The sequence below is a fragment of the Lissotriton helveticus genome, chromosome 2_1, assembly GCF_964261635.1.
Source record: "Lissotriton helveticus chromosome 2_1, aLisHel1.1, whole genome shotgun sequence".
Classification (NCBI taxonomy): domain Eukaryota; kingdom Metazoa; phylum Chordata; class Amphibia; order Caudata; family Salamandridae; genus Lissotriton; species Lissotriton helveticus.
Window position 1 is genome coordinate 97,837,636 of NC_136059.1, and position 17,919 is coordinate 97,855,554.

Below are 17,919 nucleotides of genomic sequence, written 5' to 3' on the forward strand. Positions count from 1 at the left end.
ACAATTGGGTTCGCATCTCGACCCTTGAGGGATGCTGAATGCAAATATTCCACATTAGAAAAGGAGGCTCTGGCTTGCTGGTGGGGCATTGAATACTTCCGCAAGTATGTGTATGGCACTGTTTTTAAACTTTGGTCTGACCATCGTCCGTTGGTGGATTTATTTACTACCAAGGGCTGTGGCAAAGCAACTTCAAGAATTGCCAGATGGCAGTACAAGCTTCAGGACTTTCATTTTAAAGTGGAATATATCCCTGGCATTAGAAATGTCTTAGCAGACTGTTTATCTAGATTGCCCGTTCCCGATGACAATGTTGTGGAAGAAGATAAGGATGATGATAATGTTGTGTCAATTTGTGAAATCTCCAAAGGTTGTGTTGATGAGAATGCTTGGAAATTAGCATGTGTTAATGATTCTGTTCTTAGTGATATTTGCAATTTTATAAAGACCCAGTGGCCTCGTAAAGAGTTGTTGTCTGATTAGTTTCTCCCTTTCTTTCATGTTGCACAGGAATTGTCCATTGTAGAAGGTGTTTTGTTTAGAGGTTTACAATTGGTGGTCCCTCATGACTTACAACCTAAGATTTTAGATATGGCTCACGAAGGTCATCCTGGGATGACATCCATGAAAAGAAGGGTTAGAAGTGAATTCTGGTGGCCAGCAATGGATAAGTGCATAAAACGTCGGGTTAGGGGCTGTCTGGATTGTTGTTTAAGCGATAAATCGCAAAAGCACGTTAAGTCTGAACTGTTTCCCATATCTAGACCTTCTCGTGTTTGGGAAAGTGTATCTTTGGATATTGCTGGTCCTTTATCGTTTAACAAGAGTGTGATGTATGCAATAATTTTGGTAGACCAGTTATCTCAGTGGCCTGAGGTGAAGATGGTTTCTAGTATAACATCCAGTGTTTTGATCAAGTTTTTAAACGAAGTGTTTGAAAGGGAGAGTTTTCCAGAATCTATTACCACTGACAATGGTGTGCAGTTTGTATCCTTGGAGATGAGAGAGTTTATGGAGCGTCATGGTATAACGCATAGACGTGTGTCAGTGTATTATCCCAAAAGTAACGGCATCGGGGAAAGATGGATCAGGGTATTTAAGGAAGGTCTTCAACTTGCCTTGCAAAATGGAAGGGATTGCAAACAAACCATTAGTGAAGTTCTGTGGTGCTACAGAAACACACCCAGGAGCATGGGTGACCTGTCTCCTTTTGAAAAGATGAGAGGGAGGAGGTGTGGTTCCAATTTGTCTCAACCTTGGATGAGAATGCTTGGCTCCAGGAGTTCTGTTGACGTTGATCGTGCTCCTTCTGGTGGTCCTTCCCAGTTCAGTGTCAATGATTGGGTCCGTGTCAAGAAGTGCAGGAATGTTAAGTCTGGTGAGTCTCGGTATTCCAGTCCTTTGATGGTCACGCGTGTTGGAAGGCAAGTTGTCGAACTTTCAGATGGAAACGTATGGAACTTGTCTAGGGTTGTTAAGGTTCCTAGGTGGTTGTGGCCAAAGGATGTGTCTCCAGGGTCTATAGTTTCATCTGGCTTGAGATCTTCCAATGGTGCAAGTAATTGGAGGAAATTCTCGAGTCCTACAACCCATCACTGTTCTCCTGAAGTTAGGTCTTCCTGTTCCTCTGACGACAATGTGCCAGTCCAACGTGTACAGAGGAAATGTCATGTGCCAGTTTGGTCTAAGGACTATCATCTTTATAGATAATTCAATCTGTGTATTTTATATGGTGTTTTCCAGATATTTGTATTTATGTCTTTTCTTTCCACAATTCTCAATGTATAATATTTGCTAGTTCTAGTTACTTATCATTTCTTTGTGTTCCTGTAATTCTTCCTTTACGAAGGGGAATGTGTGGTGTTGTGTGTCATGCCTGGAATCAGGAACACTGCCGTGCTCCGGATTCCATGGGATGACAGTTACGACCCAGGTTGATTAACGAGACGTGATTTACTTCGCTCCTCAATAAATCACTTTACGACAACTTTCCTGGCTCCAGAACAGACATCATTTCACATCTCATCCCTATTCCTACATGGACCTGAACAAATCCCAAAAAACTCGTCATTCCATCCCTGCAGCCTCCTGGTATTCCAACCAGTGGCTGGGCTTTGATCCATTTACTCAACCAGCAGGATGGTTGAATTAAGCCCATAACTTTATCAATATTCACAAATAGCTTCCAGAGCCAGTCCCATCCTGGAAATACAGTTAAATTCACTCCTTCAAAAGTTGTGGGTGAGGGTGTGTCTGGAGTGCAATAGGACGTGCAACACTCCATAGGCGTTGATACGTAGGCAAAGTGTTTTTCCACCTAGAAAAGAAGTGCAAGGCATTAGAAGTGCTGATGGAAATCTAGAATTTGCTTCGTTTTCTATACATACGGCTTGGAATATGTGTGAATCTCATAATACCACAAATCTAGGCATTCATAAATAGATATGATGATACATACATTATTGTCTCTTTAAGCTGCACGGTGCTTCCAATCCCCAGGTGAGGAAGAACCATGGTGCTGGCAGGACTTCACAACAGAACTGGGAAAACTACAAAAGGACAATTAAAAAAGTTTTGAACAGCTGTTTACTAACTACTGAGGCAAACATCAATACTACATCTAACATAGTTTTTTCATGGTTTGTATCTTTCCAGCTTGTTCTTCAATTTCCTCAAATAATGAGAGTTTCCCTGCTATTTAAATGATCAGGCTCAGGCATCACTAAAACTACACAAAAACCTGTCCTGAAAAAAACAGACTGCAAAATGTATACTCTGAGATATCAAAAATACATTGATATATTTTTGCATATAAGGCTTCGGCATCTGCTTCAATGGTTATTGTAAAAGTGATCGAGTGGGATTTAGAAATGGGCCACGTGTCCTGATGATCATCTTTAATTGTTTCAGGATCTTACCATGAAAACAGAGCTGGAAGCTGTGAATGGGAAGAAAATCCAAGCCCTGGAGGTGTTTGCGCACGCGCTCCGCTTCTTCAAGCAGCACGCCATGCAGGTAACTCATGTGACAATCACTGTTGAACCCTGCGCAAGGCACTTTGGAAGTTTTTCGCAACTATTTTTATTCAGGGTTTTTTATAATGATACTTTTTATAGCATCATACTTTGTTGAGATGCCTTCTATAAAAAAATCATTAAACTGGTGTAAGTTTGAAGACACAAATTTGCAGATCTTAATAATTACCAAAAGGTAGATGTATTCAAATGTAGGTGTTTCTTTTGTACTTCCTGATTTCTCTGGAATTTTTTTAAATATGCATTCTAAACCTATAGAGTTCTCCGATTGATAGCATATCTGGAGATGTCTCAATAGAACTGAATTTGAAACTACGCTTCTTCTCTTACCTGAGAAGGCCAATATGCTCCTTCACAAATTATTTTTTATGTAATCTCCGAGATTCCTTAATCCTTTTATGAGAGGTTCTATGTCAAACTTTACCTTGTTTGCATTGTGGCTTCAGGAGACCCCCCTCCCTTCCGGGTGCAGTAGTTTTAATGGCTTCATACGTTGGCGTGCTCCAACCTGAGGCTTCGCTGATGGAATTTTTGTTACCACGTGTTTGCCTTTAAACTCTGTGGGAGTTAATTAACAACTATTCTTTTGACTGGGCCTTATGAACCATCAGGTCTCTAACAATTGGTTGCATCCTCACATAGATTTAATGCATATATTTGTTTCTAGCTTGGCAATGACCAACTATGCAGGTTTGGGGTGAGATGCTTCAAAGTTTTTTTATCTGCTTATTCCTGTTCTCCATGTGATTGTTTACCTTTTTTATTTTAGAAGTACCACAATTCTAGGTTTCTTGCGTAAAGTCAGAAGTATTTTATTTATACTCGTGCTAATGATTTAGGTAACTCATGAACCCTACCAATGTCAGCACTAATATAAAGGTATTACTGTAAACACCAAAATTATTATTTCTGAATGTATTTCACTTGTATATTATAAACAATGTACATTAAGGAAGATCTAAGGGAGACATATTCACTAAACTTGACACAAGATTAAAAACTTGGGTAATATGTGTATTTATGCAGATCTAGCTCCCGTATCTTCCATTCACATCTACACTGACCCATGTAACAGAAGTTGGTCTTTAAGTGGAAACTAGTTGGCACACCACATATGACGTTTGCCTTACTTGCCCAAGAGTTGGGTAGTCAAGTTTGTCAAAAGGTGTTTGGTACATTCACGCCGCTATAGTAAATTTGACCCTTCAGTGCTATAAAAAATTACTTTCTGACAATGTAGCCATATGACTCAGCTCCAAAAGACCTTCCTGGCTTCCATTTGGAGACAGGATTACATTCAATGTTCTCTTTACTTCTACAAAGAACTCAAGGAAAAGGCCATGGGTACCTCTGTATAGTTACCCCTCCCACACACCCATACTGCAATACGTAATGGGTACACTAGGCCTACCAACACAAAACTAATTAGGCAACCCAAATGCAGTAGAAACATTGAGGAAATAAAAATATTCAGGTTCAGGGCACATATCTTTTGATCTCCCTGAACATTCTCTTGCTATCCCTCCCTAGCATGGCTATATTCAAACGTTCTTATTCAAGGAGGCTTATGACTTACAACATGGCGGTGCCCACGCCGAGTAGGCTAGTAGGAGCCGAGCCCCTTCAGCCACCCGAGCTTCGAGCACAAGAGGTTGTATACTTGACTACTTGGTAAAACCATCACATGGGCCTGACTTATCTAGTCAGCAGCTAAGTGGATTTTGGTGACATGTTCTTTATGATATAGATGAAATAAAGAAACACATGCATTTCTCAAGTGAGCCAGTACAGTATATTAGTTGACTGTGGATAAGTCCTTACAACTATCCCACAACCTTACAGCTCAACAAAACCTAAAATGCTTTTGTTTACAGATAGAAAATTCAATATCAACCACTTGGGGGTAGGGGGGGGTTCAAGCGTCTATCTACCCTTAAAATTGCCTCATGTTGCCCTCTTTAACTTCATCCACTCATTTGCAGTGAAGTAAACGGGTGCCTGTGGGTATTTCAATGTTGGAAATTGAGACCATGACAGACAGAGCTGTGCTCAGGGGTTCTCTTTGAGAATTAATGAAACACGGTTGATAAGTGGGATGCAACTTTACAGACTGTTTTATGTTTCTGAACTTTGCCTTTTACTTTCTTAAGGAACTCAGAGATCAGTGCCCGTCTTTGCCAGAAAATGGTGGAGTCCGATGGGTGATCACGGTGCCCGCAATCTGGAAACAGCCGGCCAAGCAGTTCATGAGGGAGGCTGCCTACCTGGTAAGATGACTGGTTCCTGCAAAGGGATGCTTAATGATGCTGGGCTCGGATGGATGTCAGGGTGAGATCTTTGTCTTAAACGTGAGGTTAGTTTTAATACCCCCTTCCAAATAGAGTTTTGCACATACAAGATTATGTAAATCGCTGACTTCCCTAAGTTAAATCATATTTCCTCTTCCTTTTTGGTGCCTGTTAAAAGGTTTTGAAATCACTCCTCTTTAATTAGTCTGAACTCAATGTCAGTGACTTGTTCCTGATCGGTCTTAAGCAGTTTTAAATTTATACTCCAATGAACAAAGTCTGCGATAACCTAATTTAACTTGGAGTTTTAGATGTTTCGTTTGAATCTGGGCAAATATTTTGAATCTGTTGTGTTTGAGCATATTCCGGTCACTAAAGTGTTTGTCTTTCACCAGACCTATTCCACAAATCCTAGAACCTTACAAAGATTTGCTAGGTAATATCTTGCAGAGCAGAATTTGTCTGTGCACAGCTCATATTTAGTCTTTTCACTGATTTAGCATACCTTCTTTTAGTGCATTTTTTATTTGCATCAGATCAGCTACTTTTATTAAAGATATATCCAGCCCAGCTTTCACGAAGGGGTGGGATTGTGCTAGGACAATGAAGAATGGAATGATGTAGTTTCCAAAGAGTTAAACTCAATTCTGGTAAAGTTCTTTAACAAAATCCTGAACTTTGGTCTGCTCAGCCTGACACACAAGCTTGTAATGCGGAATCTCCATCTCCTGATCAGAGATCCAGACCCTTGCCAGGAATTTGTGAAAACAGATCTTTTAGGTTTAGTCATCAGCCACAGCAGGCACAAACCTCATGTCTGAGTGAAAAAGTCGATCTTAAATATTCTTTTTCTGTGACTAACTGGTTAACTCAGAATTACAAGCTGCCAAAAGTTTCATGCAAGTCTCAAGTCTCCAAAGTGGCATTCCTTTCTTAACTGTAACACAGGGTAACGCTTGTCTACAAGTACTGGGATCTGCTCCCCTCACCGCCTGCAGTAGATACTTTTCAGTGTGCTTGACTCACAACTACTTCTGTAAATGAAAGTTCCTCTTAGGTGCCCCCCCAAAAAGACACCTGCTGGCAAAATTCTCAGTACCTATATCTGTAGCAATTTTAAATCCCTATTGCTGTATATTATTGATGCGCTCCAAAGGCTATTGTGTCCATGAAGCTTATTCACAAAAATATGTTATAGGATGTGTTTTTAAGACGCAAAAATAATCTCTAGCGATGGTGGCTGGAAGTAGGAATGTGACTGGAAGAAGCAGATGGTACACGGATCCCATATGCTCTCCCCAAATATGAAATGGAGGAATGTGAGATAGGATAGACCTATATAGTGTAAAGAATAAACTCCCTCCAAACTTTATATTATTCAAGACATTACAAGTCACCTAAGAGTTCCAAGACCTTCTAATAGTAATCACACTATAGTCCTGTGCCTCAGTGGCATCATCAACCCCCCGCTTTAGCAGCTACAGCCGGGTTGGGGTTCTCTTCGGTCTTCTCACTGCAACTCGTCAGACAGGGATCATAATTAATGTGAAAGGGTGTGAGGGTAACTCAGTGAAAGGATGGATTTATGAGTGATGGATGGGTGAGCGAAAGGGTGCTTGGATGGGGGAATGAGCGAAAGGGTGGATGATGCATGGATGTATGAGTGCATGGATGGATGTGTGAAAGGGAAGAAGGGTGAATGGGTAAGTGAAAGGGTGGATGGATGAGTGAATAAAAAGATGGATAGGTGGACCCATGGAAGAATGGATGGATGAGTGGATGAGTAGAAGGATGAATGGACAGAGGGTGAGAGAAAGGATGGATGAGTGAGTGAGTGAAAGGGTGGATGAATGAGTAAAAGGGAAAATGGATCGATGGATGGATTGGGTGAAAGATGGAACGGAGTGAAAGGCTGAACGGAGTGAAAGGCTGAACGGAGTGAAAGGCTGAATGGAGTGAAAGGGTGGATGGATGAGCCAAAGGATGGATGAATGGATGGATGAGTGCTGGAACAGTACAAAGTGAGCTCAGAGAAATCACTCGCTGGATTGTTCATCTACCAGGTGCCAGGAATAGTCGTGTGAGTTTGACATTGCTATTTGCACATTGGTTGTAACGCCTTATTTTAAAATGTGACTGTGATTTTAGCAGCATTATTTTAATACTGTTTTAAACCACTTACTGCCTCGCTCCTACCCTCCAAACACCCGTAGTCCTGTCCGCCGGTTCCCTGGACCACCACGGGTTTTCCCGCTTGATGTGGAGGGACTGAAGGCGGGACAGCGACATTCTGCCGGGTTAGAGGTCGGGGGGCGGGAACACTGCTGGAACAGCATATAATCCGGCAATGTGCACAACGCGCAGCGGACGCGCGCAGCGGGCGCGCCGAAGGCGCGCCAATGGCAAGCCCGTCTGCGCCCGTCCGCGCCCGCCCGCGACCAGGGGCCACCCCCCTGCCCAAATCGCAAAGTCATTTACTTATTCGCACAGAGAGTTGCACAGCTTAAGACCCACTGGTCACCCACACTGTAATATACTGAACCTTGAGGACCTTACGCCCCACTGCCCTGAATGTAAATTCTTCTTCTCTCACTTAGAGTCAGGAATAACTGGGGAGAACGGATGGTTCAAGAAGGTAAAAACCAAGGCAAATGGAGATGTATTTAGACATTTTACATTCATTAGCACAAATTGTAGATCGCTTCCGAAACATAAGGAGGATATTTTTAACTTGTTAACGGATTTTCAACCGGATGCATTGTTTCTGACAGAAACATGGCTTAATGCCAGTTTGGGCCCTGATATTGCTACAGCCTTACCTCTAAATTACACTCTCGTCAGAAGAGATCGGTTGAATCAAAGTGGGGGGGGTATAGGAATCATTTAAAAAAATGTTTTAATTGCAAATGGGAAGACTTATTGCTGGTCAATTGTGAAGCAGGTCTTTTCAAACTTCCTCTCACACCACAAATCACGTTTACTGGGATTTTGATTTATCGGCCCCCTGGAGCGGCTGGAGAATGTGTGGCGGCTCTTCCTGAATTCATCACTCCACTTCTGTTAGAAGCATCCATTATCTCTATTCTTGGAGATTTTAATCTGCATTTAGAGGACCGGAACTGCCCTATGGTTCTCAACCTTCTATCTGACCTAGAAGCCCTTAACGTGTAATTATGTAATTCAGGTCCCACTCATGTAGCACGCCATCAATTAGACCCGATCTTTTCCAACTTTGATAACCTAATATGCGAGCCTGCATTGCCTATACCGTGGTCCGACCATCATCTGATTAGATTTGAAATCAGGTTACCAGATACTAAAGATTTGGACAGGCCCGAGAACTCTTGCTTTAGAAATTGGAAGAAAATTAATATAGATGACCTGAACTCCCAGCTAACAAACTCCAGGCCCAATCTAAATCTAAATGACCTTAGAGTCAGAGATCAGAATAAAATCAATAACTGGTTATCTGAACCTGTAGAGACAGTTATTCCACTCACGAGGAATAAGCGGAAATCCTTCAGACCCACAGTCCCGTGGTTCTCCGAAAGGTTAAAAATAGAAAAAAGCAAATGTAAGAAGCTGGAGAGACAGTGGAGGAAATACTATGATGCGGCCAGTAAGGAAACTTACAAACAAGCTTTAAAGGCCTACCATCTTTTATGTAAAATAACAAAAGGAGATTTTACAAAAAATACCATTCTAGAGGCACAAAGTAACTCCAGAACCTTATTTAAGGTTTTAAAGGACTTAGCGGGAGCAACACATCAACCAGAACCCCCAACGTTGTCCACAAAGCAATGTAATTGCCTTGCAAATTATTTTAATGAGAAAATACCCAACATTTATTCAGTTCTTAGTGGAGATGATGATCCTAACCTAATCCCGTCACTAGCCCCCAATCCCACTGGGCCAAGCGAGCTGGTAGATAATTTGGGGAAGCTGCTGACAGTATGGCAGCCATTAGACCCAAACACGTTTGTAGAAACTCTAAACAGCATTAAGTCAGGTTCTCCTAACGACCCTATGCCAGCAGGTATTTTTAAACAACTTGATCCCAACATAGTAAATGTCATTAGATTACTGTTAAATGCGTCATTAAGAGAAGCAGTGGTGCCAGCGGAACGGAAGCACGCCATGGTGGTACCGCTACTGAAAAAAGCAAATCGTGATCCAGAGATCTTCTCTAATTTTAGACCGGTATCGCTTCTCCCCATATTCTCCAAAATTTTAGAAAAACACGTTAATAGACAGTTGGCGGAATTTGTCAATACCAACAAGCTGCTAGATCCCTCTCAGTCGGGTTTCAGAATTGGTCACTCTACTGAATCCACCCTGTTAGGTGTAACGGAAACTATCCGTCAAAAGCTCGACAATGGTGGCACGGTGGCACTCATTCTTTTAGATTTGAGTGCCGCCTTTGACACCATATCCCATGCAACTCTGATCAAGACCCTAGAAGGAATAGGGGTAAGAGGCACAGCGTTGGAATGGCTAGAACATTTTCTATCAGATAGATCTTATCAGGTTTTCTCCAAAAATAACACCTCCAATACTCTAACCTCACCATATGGAGTCCCCCAGGGGTCAATCCTGAGCCCGCTACTTTTTAATATTTATATAACCCCTCTTGCGAATATAGTGGAAGAATTTGGCCTTACAATTTTCTCATATGCGGATAATACACAGCTGGTGTTCTCCCTATCAACAACAGATAGAGCTAACACCTCCTCTCTCCGCTCTGGATTACAGAGTATGGCGAATTGGATGCAAGCCAAGAAATTAAAATTAAATGGGGATAAAACTGAACTGCTCATTTTTGGAGAACAAAAAGAGCTGTGGGGACCAGCACATTGACCCCGGTAGCGGTACCTTCTGCCCGCAATCTAGGAGTAATAATCGACGACAAATTGTCCATGCGAGAGCAAGCTGCTAAAACAGCATCAATCTGCTTTGCCATTCTTAAGTGGCTGAGAAAAATTCTGTGGCAACTCCCTGATGGGGCGCAAAAAACTGTAGTTCAGGCCTTGATCGGCTCAAGATTGGATTATCGGAACATCCTTTTCCTAGGTGCCAACAAAGAGATCACGGGCCGGCTACAGGTCGTCCAAAATGCAGCAGCCAGGGTACTTCTCCATCTACCTGGGCGGTCACATGTTTCTGAACATTTACGTAATTTACATTGGCTCAAGATGGGCAACAGAGCTAAATTCAAAGCATTATGTTATATGTTCAAAATAAACACAGGGAAAGCCCCAGCTTACCTATGTAATTTGGTTCAGAAATACATCCCCTCCCGAAATCTTCGATTAACACATCAGGCAAGATTTGTTGTCCCGAGGTTTAAACGGGTACGAATGGGCGGACGCTCCTTCGCCTATCTGGCGCCAGTTCTATGGAACTCGATTCCGCTAAAACTACGCCTGGAACTAAACTACATAAGATACTGGAAGGGTATCAAGGCATGGCTTTTCAACCAAGAATAATAAGCTCACTTCTCCTGGTAGTGTACGGATCCAAGGTGCCGGGAAACCCTCAGGGTAGCTGTTGCGCCATACAAGTGTAATAAATAAAATAAATAAATAAATAAAGGGAGGATAGATAGATGGCTGGTTGCAAGGGTGAGCGGATGGTTGAGTGATAGGGTGAATGGATGGACAGAGGAGTGAAGGGATGGATGGTGAGTGAGTGAAAGGATGGATGAATGTGTGAAAGGGTAAATGGGTGGATGTGTGGATTGATGGGGCAAAGTATGGATACATGAGCAAAAGAATGGATGGATGCATGAGAGAAAGGATAGATTTAAGAAAGGATGAGTGATAGAATGCATGGAAGAGTGAAAGGGAGGGTACATGGATGGCTGGGTGAAAGGGTGGATGATGGATGAGTGAAAGGGAGAATGGATGACTTGTGAGTGAAAGGAAGAATGGATGACTGAAAGGGTAAATGGATAGATGGATGAGTGGATATGTGGATGGGTCAAAGGGTGGATGGATGAGTGAAAGGATGGATGGCTGAGTGAAAGGGTTTATGGATGGATGGAGGAGTGAAAGGGAGGATGGATAGGTTAGAAGATGGATAGATAGGTTTGGATATAGATGGGTGGACTGATGGATGGATGAAATGGTGACAGACTGAATGATGAATGAAAGATTCAGTGGATTATAGAATGTGAGGATGAAATGGTGGATAGCAGCTGATGGATGGAAGGGGGAAAGGATGGCTGGATAGATGAGTGGATGGAAGAAACAAGCAATCTCTTCTGCTAAGGGTCACAATGGCTTGCTTCGCTTGCTTGGTTCAAGGAGCTTTGGCTCAAAGTGGGGGCTATTGAAATATTCTGGCTACTCCCTCGAGGTGCCTCCTTATGATTAGGGAACTCCTCTGCAACTTGCTATATCCTCATAAAGTTCAGAATGGAGTATTTTGTCACATATAAGGATCAGTAAGGGTACTTCATGAGCAATAAACAAGCATGTGTGCACGAGAAATATAAAAATGTGTGCATGCTGCAAAGTTTTCTAAACTGGTGCCCTCATCCGTCCAACGCACGGGTGAGGAACTATAGGCCAAGCTTGGTGGCTCAGGGAACTAATGCATCCACTCCAGAAACTTGTGTTTCACCTCATGGCCACCAGTTTGAATTGCTGCAGGTGCATTCAGCCTTTCATCTTTCTGAGGTCAATAAAATGAGTATCATTGAGTTGGGTAACCATAAACACCTGGGGGCAGATTTATAAGCCCCTTGCGCCACTTTTGCGTCACTTTTAACATGGGAAAAGTGACGCAAAAGTTTTTTGTCAATTCTATTTCCTCATGTCTATTTTTGCTAATGCAAAAATAAGGCCTGAAATAGATTTCCGTTACTCCACCGGAATCTTGTGGAATTTTGTGAATTTCGTGCTTTACATGTTACGTGAAATTCGTTAAATTACACCATTATGCTGCGTGGCTGCGTGGCGTAATTGCATACATTTTCTAATAGAAAACTTTGGCACAGGAGCAGAGGAACAACATCAACAACCAAAATACGAACAGCTGTTGTTCAGTACACTTATATTTTTATGATTATATTTTTAGCATGAAATGCGTGCTTAAGACTAAATTGTATACAAGGGAGCATTTCACTCTAAAGAACTGCGCTAAATGCCGGGTTTGCATTTTTGTGAAATTGTGTGTAATTTTGGTAGAAATTCGAGTAATTTGCAACCCCCTAAGAAATGTTATTGCAAACAAGTGCAAATACACATTTTAATTCATTTCTTTGTCCTCCATGGGAAGATATTTTCCAAATGGGAGACTGCCTCGTTTATGCTGCCACCAATTTTAGGGGGTTTCTCTTCCCAAAACCAACCAGTAAACAGAATCTCTCCACCCCCTAGTAGTAGTAAATCTCAGTTCAAAGAAAGGGCATGCACGATTGGAAAATGTATGAATCTCCACAAATCAGTATGTTTCTGAGCGACTCTAAACTTTCCAGGGCATTCTTGCCTTTAACCAGTGGTGGTCCTCCGCTAAAGCGGAGGAGCGTCGCTCCCCTACCAGCCTCAAACGTGAAAAATAAAATGATAATAAAACTTTTCAAGTTCTAGTTTTGGGGCAGGGCAATCGCAGAGGCAGTCAGTAGAGGTAGTGGCGGGCACGTCTATCAGTGCGCATGTCGGTTTAGATGTCTCAGGCCGGCCAAATCGGCATGCGCATTGAGCTGTCTCCAACCCAGCTGTGTTACTGGGTTGGAGACAGCAAAGCACAGGCTCCCACGTTCTCTGGCAGCGTAAATTCACAGCGCTCAGGCCAACGTTGCTTTCAAACATGAGAGCATTGTCAGGATTGGCCGCAGGAGAGCCTGTGCTGCAGTGAGGACTCAGAGCAGAAGAGTGGCGGGCCTGCGCCAGGTACGTCATTTTTCCTTTCTTTTTTTTCTGTTTTCATCCCTTGTCCCGTTCCCCCCCAGTTACCCCATCCAATCACTCCACCTGCAGAGCTGCCACTATAATCAATCAATCAATCAGAGTTTGTATAGCGCAGCTACTTACCTGTGGGTGTCTCAAGATGCTGAGGGGGAGAGAGGGGCTGGGGTTTAGTCGAAGAGCCAGGTCTTGAGATTCTTCCTGAATTGGGTCAGCGACAGGGATTGCCTGAGTTGAAGAGGCAGGGTGTTCCAGGTCTTGGCGGCGAGGTAGGGGTAGTCTTGTGGATCTGTGGGATGGTGGCCAGAGCCAGTTAGGTAGAGCGGATGTGTCTGATGGGTACATGGAATGAGAGGCAGTGGTTCAGATATGCTGGTTCTGCGTTGTGGAGGGCTTCGTAGACATGTGTGAGGAGCTTGAAAGTGATTCTTTAGTTGACTGAGAGCCAGTGGAGTTCTCAAAAGGGTTCGGTGATGTGGCTGTGGCGGGGGATGTTGAGGACCAGTCTGGCTGCGGCATTTTGAACATTCTGTAGTTTCCTGAGAAGTTTCTCAGTGACGCCGGCGTAGAGTGCGTTGCCTTAGTCGAGTCTGCTGCTGATGAATGCATGGGTGACCATCTGTCTGGATTCGGTTGGGATCCATCCGAATGTCTTTCAAAGCAGGCAGAGCGTGTGGAATAATGATGAGGATATGGGGTTGATCTGGCAGTTCATTGTGCGAGGAGTCGAGTATGAGGCCGAGGTTTTGTGCGTGGTCCATGGGGGTGGAGGGTTCCCAATGCGACAGGCCATCAGGAGTCATCCCAAGCTGAGGGAGTGGGTCCCAGGATGAGGATTTTGGTTTTGTCCGAATTGAGTTTGAGGCAACTGTCTTTCATCCAGGTGTCATTGGCTTTCATCCCATTGTGGAAGTTGTTTTTGGTTGCTGTGGGTTCATTGGTGAGGGAGGGACAATCCACAGGGTGTCGCCGGTGTAGGAGACGATGTTGAGTCTGGCTACACAAGGTCCAGAGCACACAAAACGTGTTTCTTCGAAGGTAATCACATATGAAAGAGAAATAAGATCGAACACCAATAGTTGTTTCTATTAGTTTTTATAGGTAAATGTGGTTCCCCTTCCAGAGGAGGTCCAGAGAACATGAAACCAGCCGACACGTGTTTCGTCAAAACGGGTAGTTGCCCGTGACTCTTCAGGGCTGAATGAGTGTGAATGGGGGGCAGTATTGGGGTACCGGTTATATTTTCAACCTGGTCCTGGTCGGGTAAATCAAAACAGGCCACCTGCGGCCAAAACGTAAATCTCCAAGGGGGCTGCAAGCCGACGTGGAGTGCTGCGGGAAACTGTAACCAGATACGGAAACAGCTGTTCCTCCTTTACGTTTTGGCCGCAGGTGGCCTGTTTTGATTTACCCGACCAGGACCGGGTTGGAAATATCACCGGTACCCCGATACTGGCCCCCATTCACACTCATTCAGCCCTGAAGAGTCACGGGCAACTACCCGTTTTGACGAAACATGTGTCGGCTGGTTTCATGTTCTTTGGATCTCCTCTGGAAGGGGAACCACATTTACCCATAAATATTAATAGAAACGACTATTGGTGTTTGATCTTATTTCTCTTTCATATGTGATTACCTTCGAAGAAACACTTTTCGTGTGCTCCGGACCTTGTGTATATAAACTTAAAGAGAGGGTCTTCCCCCACTCTTTCTCAGGGGTTTTGGTTTCTCTCTGACCAAGCAGCACCGTTCCTTATCAGCTTTTCTCTCCACTCTCACCGCTACCTGATGTGCGCCAACCATTTCTGAATACTCAAAACCCCTCGCTGAACTCTCAGATGTCGAGTCTGTCGTTCCTGACGATGGGTGAGAGTGGGGCCATGTAGACGTTGAAGAGAGTGGGACTCAGGGAGGAGCCCTAGGGGGACTTTGCAGCTGATCTTTGTGGGTTCTGAGAGGAACGGGGCAGTCTGACTTGCTATGTTCGACCGGTGAAGAATGAGTGGACCCAGTCCAGGGCCTTGTCATGGATGCAGGCGTCGTGGAGTCTTGTGATTAAGGTGCGGTGGGAGTCGGTGTTGAAAGCAGCCGAGAGGTCTAGAAGAATGAGGGCTGCGGTTTTTCCCCGGTTGAAGAGGGAGTGGATGTCGTTGGTGGCGGCGACGAGTGTGGTCTCGGTGCTGTCGTTGCTTCCGAAGTCAGATTGGGAGATGTCCAGGACATGGTTCACTTCGATGAGCTCTCACTCCCCACCCCTGGGTGAAGTTTTACCCATAAGAAAAGATTTGAGCAGACCTATTTATGAGCATCCTGTAAAACCCATATTTTGTGAATCACAGCTGTGACTTTTTACTCATAAAAAATAAATTTGGCATGTGTAAGTTGAGCTTGCATGCCTGCATGGCTTTGTCAATCACTCCCAGTGGGTTTCTGGCCAGTTTCTCTTTCATGCTGTTGCCGTGTGAGTAGATCGGTGCCAAATCCTGTAAGTCTTAAACATCGATGTGTTTCCCCGGGCTACATCAAGAGTCGAATCCAAGGGCAACTTCACTAAGTGACGGCTAACTCTGAAAACTACTTAAAATCCTCGGATTTCAGCCAGCTTGCACAAAATAACTTTCCAGATATTTACACCACTCTACAGAGATGTTGTTACACGAGGGGGTTATGTAGAATTCTATAATGCAACATCTTTTTATCCTAGTTAATTTTAACAATACACAAGTTTCTCTCTTTCCGAGAAAGTAATCCTGAGTTTTATTCAATCTGACCATAATGCATTCCGTTTATGTTGTGTAATAATGAAAATAGTTATAGCCAAAGAATATTCTTAAATAAAATTATACATTTAGGCCAAATTCTTTTGACCCACTTTCTTCTTTGGATCTCCAAAGCCAATTACTTTCTACATCTGTCACTAGGAAAAAATGTAGCCTTTGTCAACAATGAGTGTTGGCAACTATAGGTAGTTGGCGGGAAATCATTTGTTCCAGTTTCCCAAATGAACTCCTCCCACGTGGAAATCTGAGGATCTGCCTTGCTAGACCTACTTTCCACCACAGGAAGTCATTCCTTCATCCCATGCAGTAGTGTTCATGTGGCCATTTTTCCTCTACTTTCTTGCTAATACATTTCTTATTGTAGTGATGCATTTTTGAATAGGTTAAACCATTAAATATATATAATAAACCACACTGTGTTGCTCTTATATTAAACTACTACACTACACTACACTACACTATTTTGTCTTTTCATTTGCTTCAGACAAAAGCGTGAGCCCTGAGGCTATTCAAACGCTGTAGGCTCTGAACTCCATAAAACATCAACAAGAAACATTTGTAACTGCAAGGGGGAAACTATTTCTCTGTTGGACAGTGTTGACCGTTCAAGCACTATATTATAAAACAAAACGTTCATGGATGGACAATAGTATGATCAGTTGCCCGTGCTCGCATCCTTTACAAGATCATTGAGAAACCCATTCCTTCAAGCATTCAACATCATTGTTATCAACAAAACACTAAGGAGGAGACTCGGGCTGCTATCCTTGTGTACTTCGTGGCTGTGGTTGACTGGCACTCTCAGCCTTGAGAGTCTTTTCACCGGCTTAATTGTATTTATTTGTTATTCTTTTTACTTCTCTGAATGGTCTCTTTTCCATGGTTTCTGGCCAAAATCTTGATTCTTTCATGCTCACAAATCTTTAAAACTAAAACAAACTAAAATCATGAAAGGATCAAAACAAAGCTCCTGGAATTCATTTTCAAGCATTATTTTTATTCCTATGGCCTTCATCTCCTCACTCTGCCACGTGGCAAGATTTCCCTAGACTCTGTCCCATCTCTAATACCCTTTCAGATGCAAGAATAGCAAATGACTGACTCTGTCTCAGGCAGGTCAGTCTTTTAGATGTTACCTTGACAAGTGACTGACTGTCCAGCACAACTAGTGATTCAGACAGTGGTTTGACATGTGTCTAAGTCGAAACCAACCCCACTGGCCTTTCATAGACATGTTATTAACTATTGCTGCAGTCTGTCAATGGTTGTTTTGACTTGTTCTAGAGTTTGCTCTAAATCAGCCCATGTTTCGGAAAATGGTCTTGACAAGTGTCTGCAGGGCTAACAATTTATCCTATGTCATGTGTGACCCTTTCAGCCAATCGGGTAATTTTGGTCAGAATCACTCTGCCTTCTGGGATTTGTAGTTTGGCTTTTTTTTTCATCATATACATGTGCTTCCTAGTTTCTTGAATATAAGGTGCACCACACTTGTCTTGGGGTCTCTAGAAAGGTGTGTAAATGACTGCTGCCCAGCTGTGCCAACCTTTAAAAGACAGGTTAGGGAGAAACAGTCATATGTGTGAAAACACACAGATTATGTTATTAGGAAAGAGGTCAGACAAGCTTTGCCTAGGTAAATGCACGGATTACTGAAAGTATGCACACTCCTCAACACAGGGTGCTGCATCTACATGCCTGGCATGGTTTGATTCTTCTTCAGCATGTGAACAATAAACACACACAAAAGTAGTTAAACCTATGTCTCTGGCAGCTGGTTGTCACACATAGGTCTACAGAATTTCAAGTCTTTCAAAGGCACACATTCCTGGGCAGATTAATTTACTCCACCATTTGGGTGATTAAAGAGGTCAACCTTCAATTCATCTTCTACAAATTACAAAGA

At 43.1% G+C, this 17,919-nt stretch overlaps 1 protein-coding gene across 1 annotated transcript in view; it reads left to right on the top strand.

The window, feature by feature from the left end:
- Positions 1-17,919, top strand: part of HSPA12B (heat shock protein family A (Hsp70) member 12B) — a 220,093-nt gene that overhangs the window by 94,969 nt on the left and 107,205 nt on the right. The window contains exons 5-6 of the mRNA XM_078674545.1: positions 2,911-3,015; positions 5,186-5,302. Of these exons, the coding sequence (XP_078530671.1) occupies positions 2,911-3,015; positions 5,186-5,302 (222 nt within the window). The remainder of the gene's footprint in view (positions 1-2,910; positions 3,016-5,185; positions 5,303-17,919) is intronic.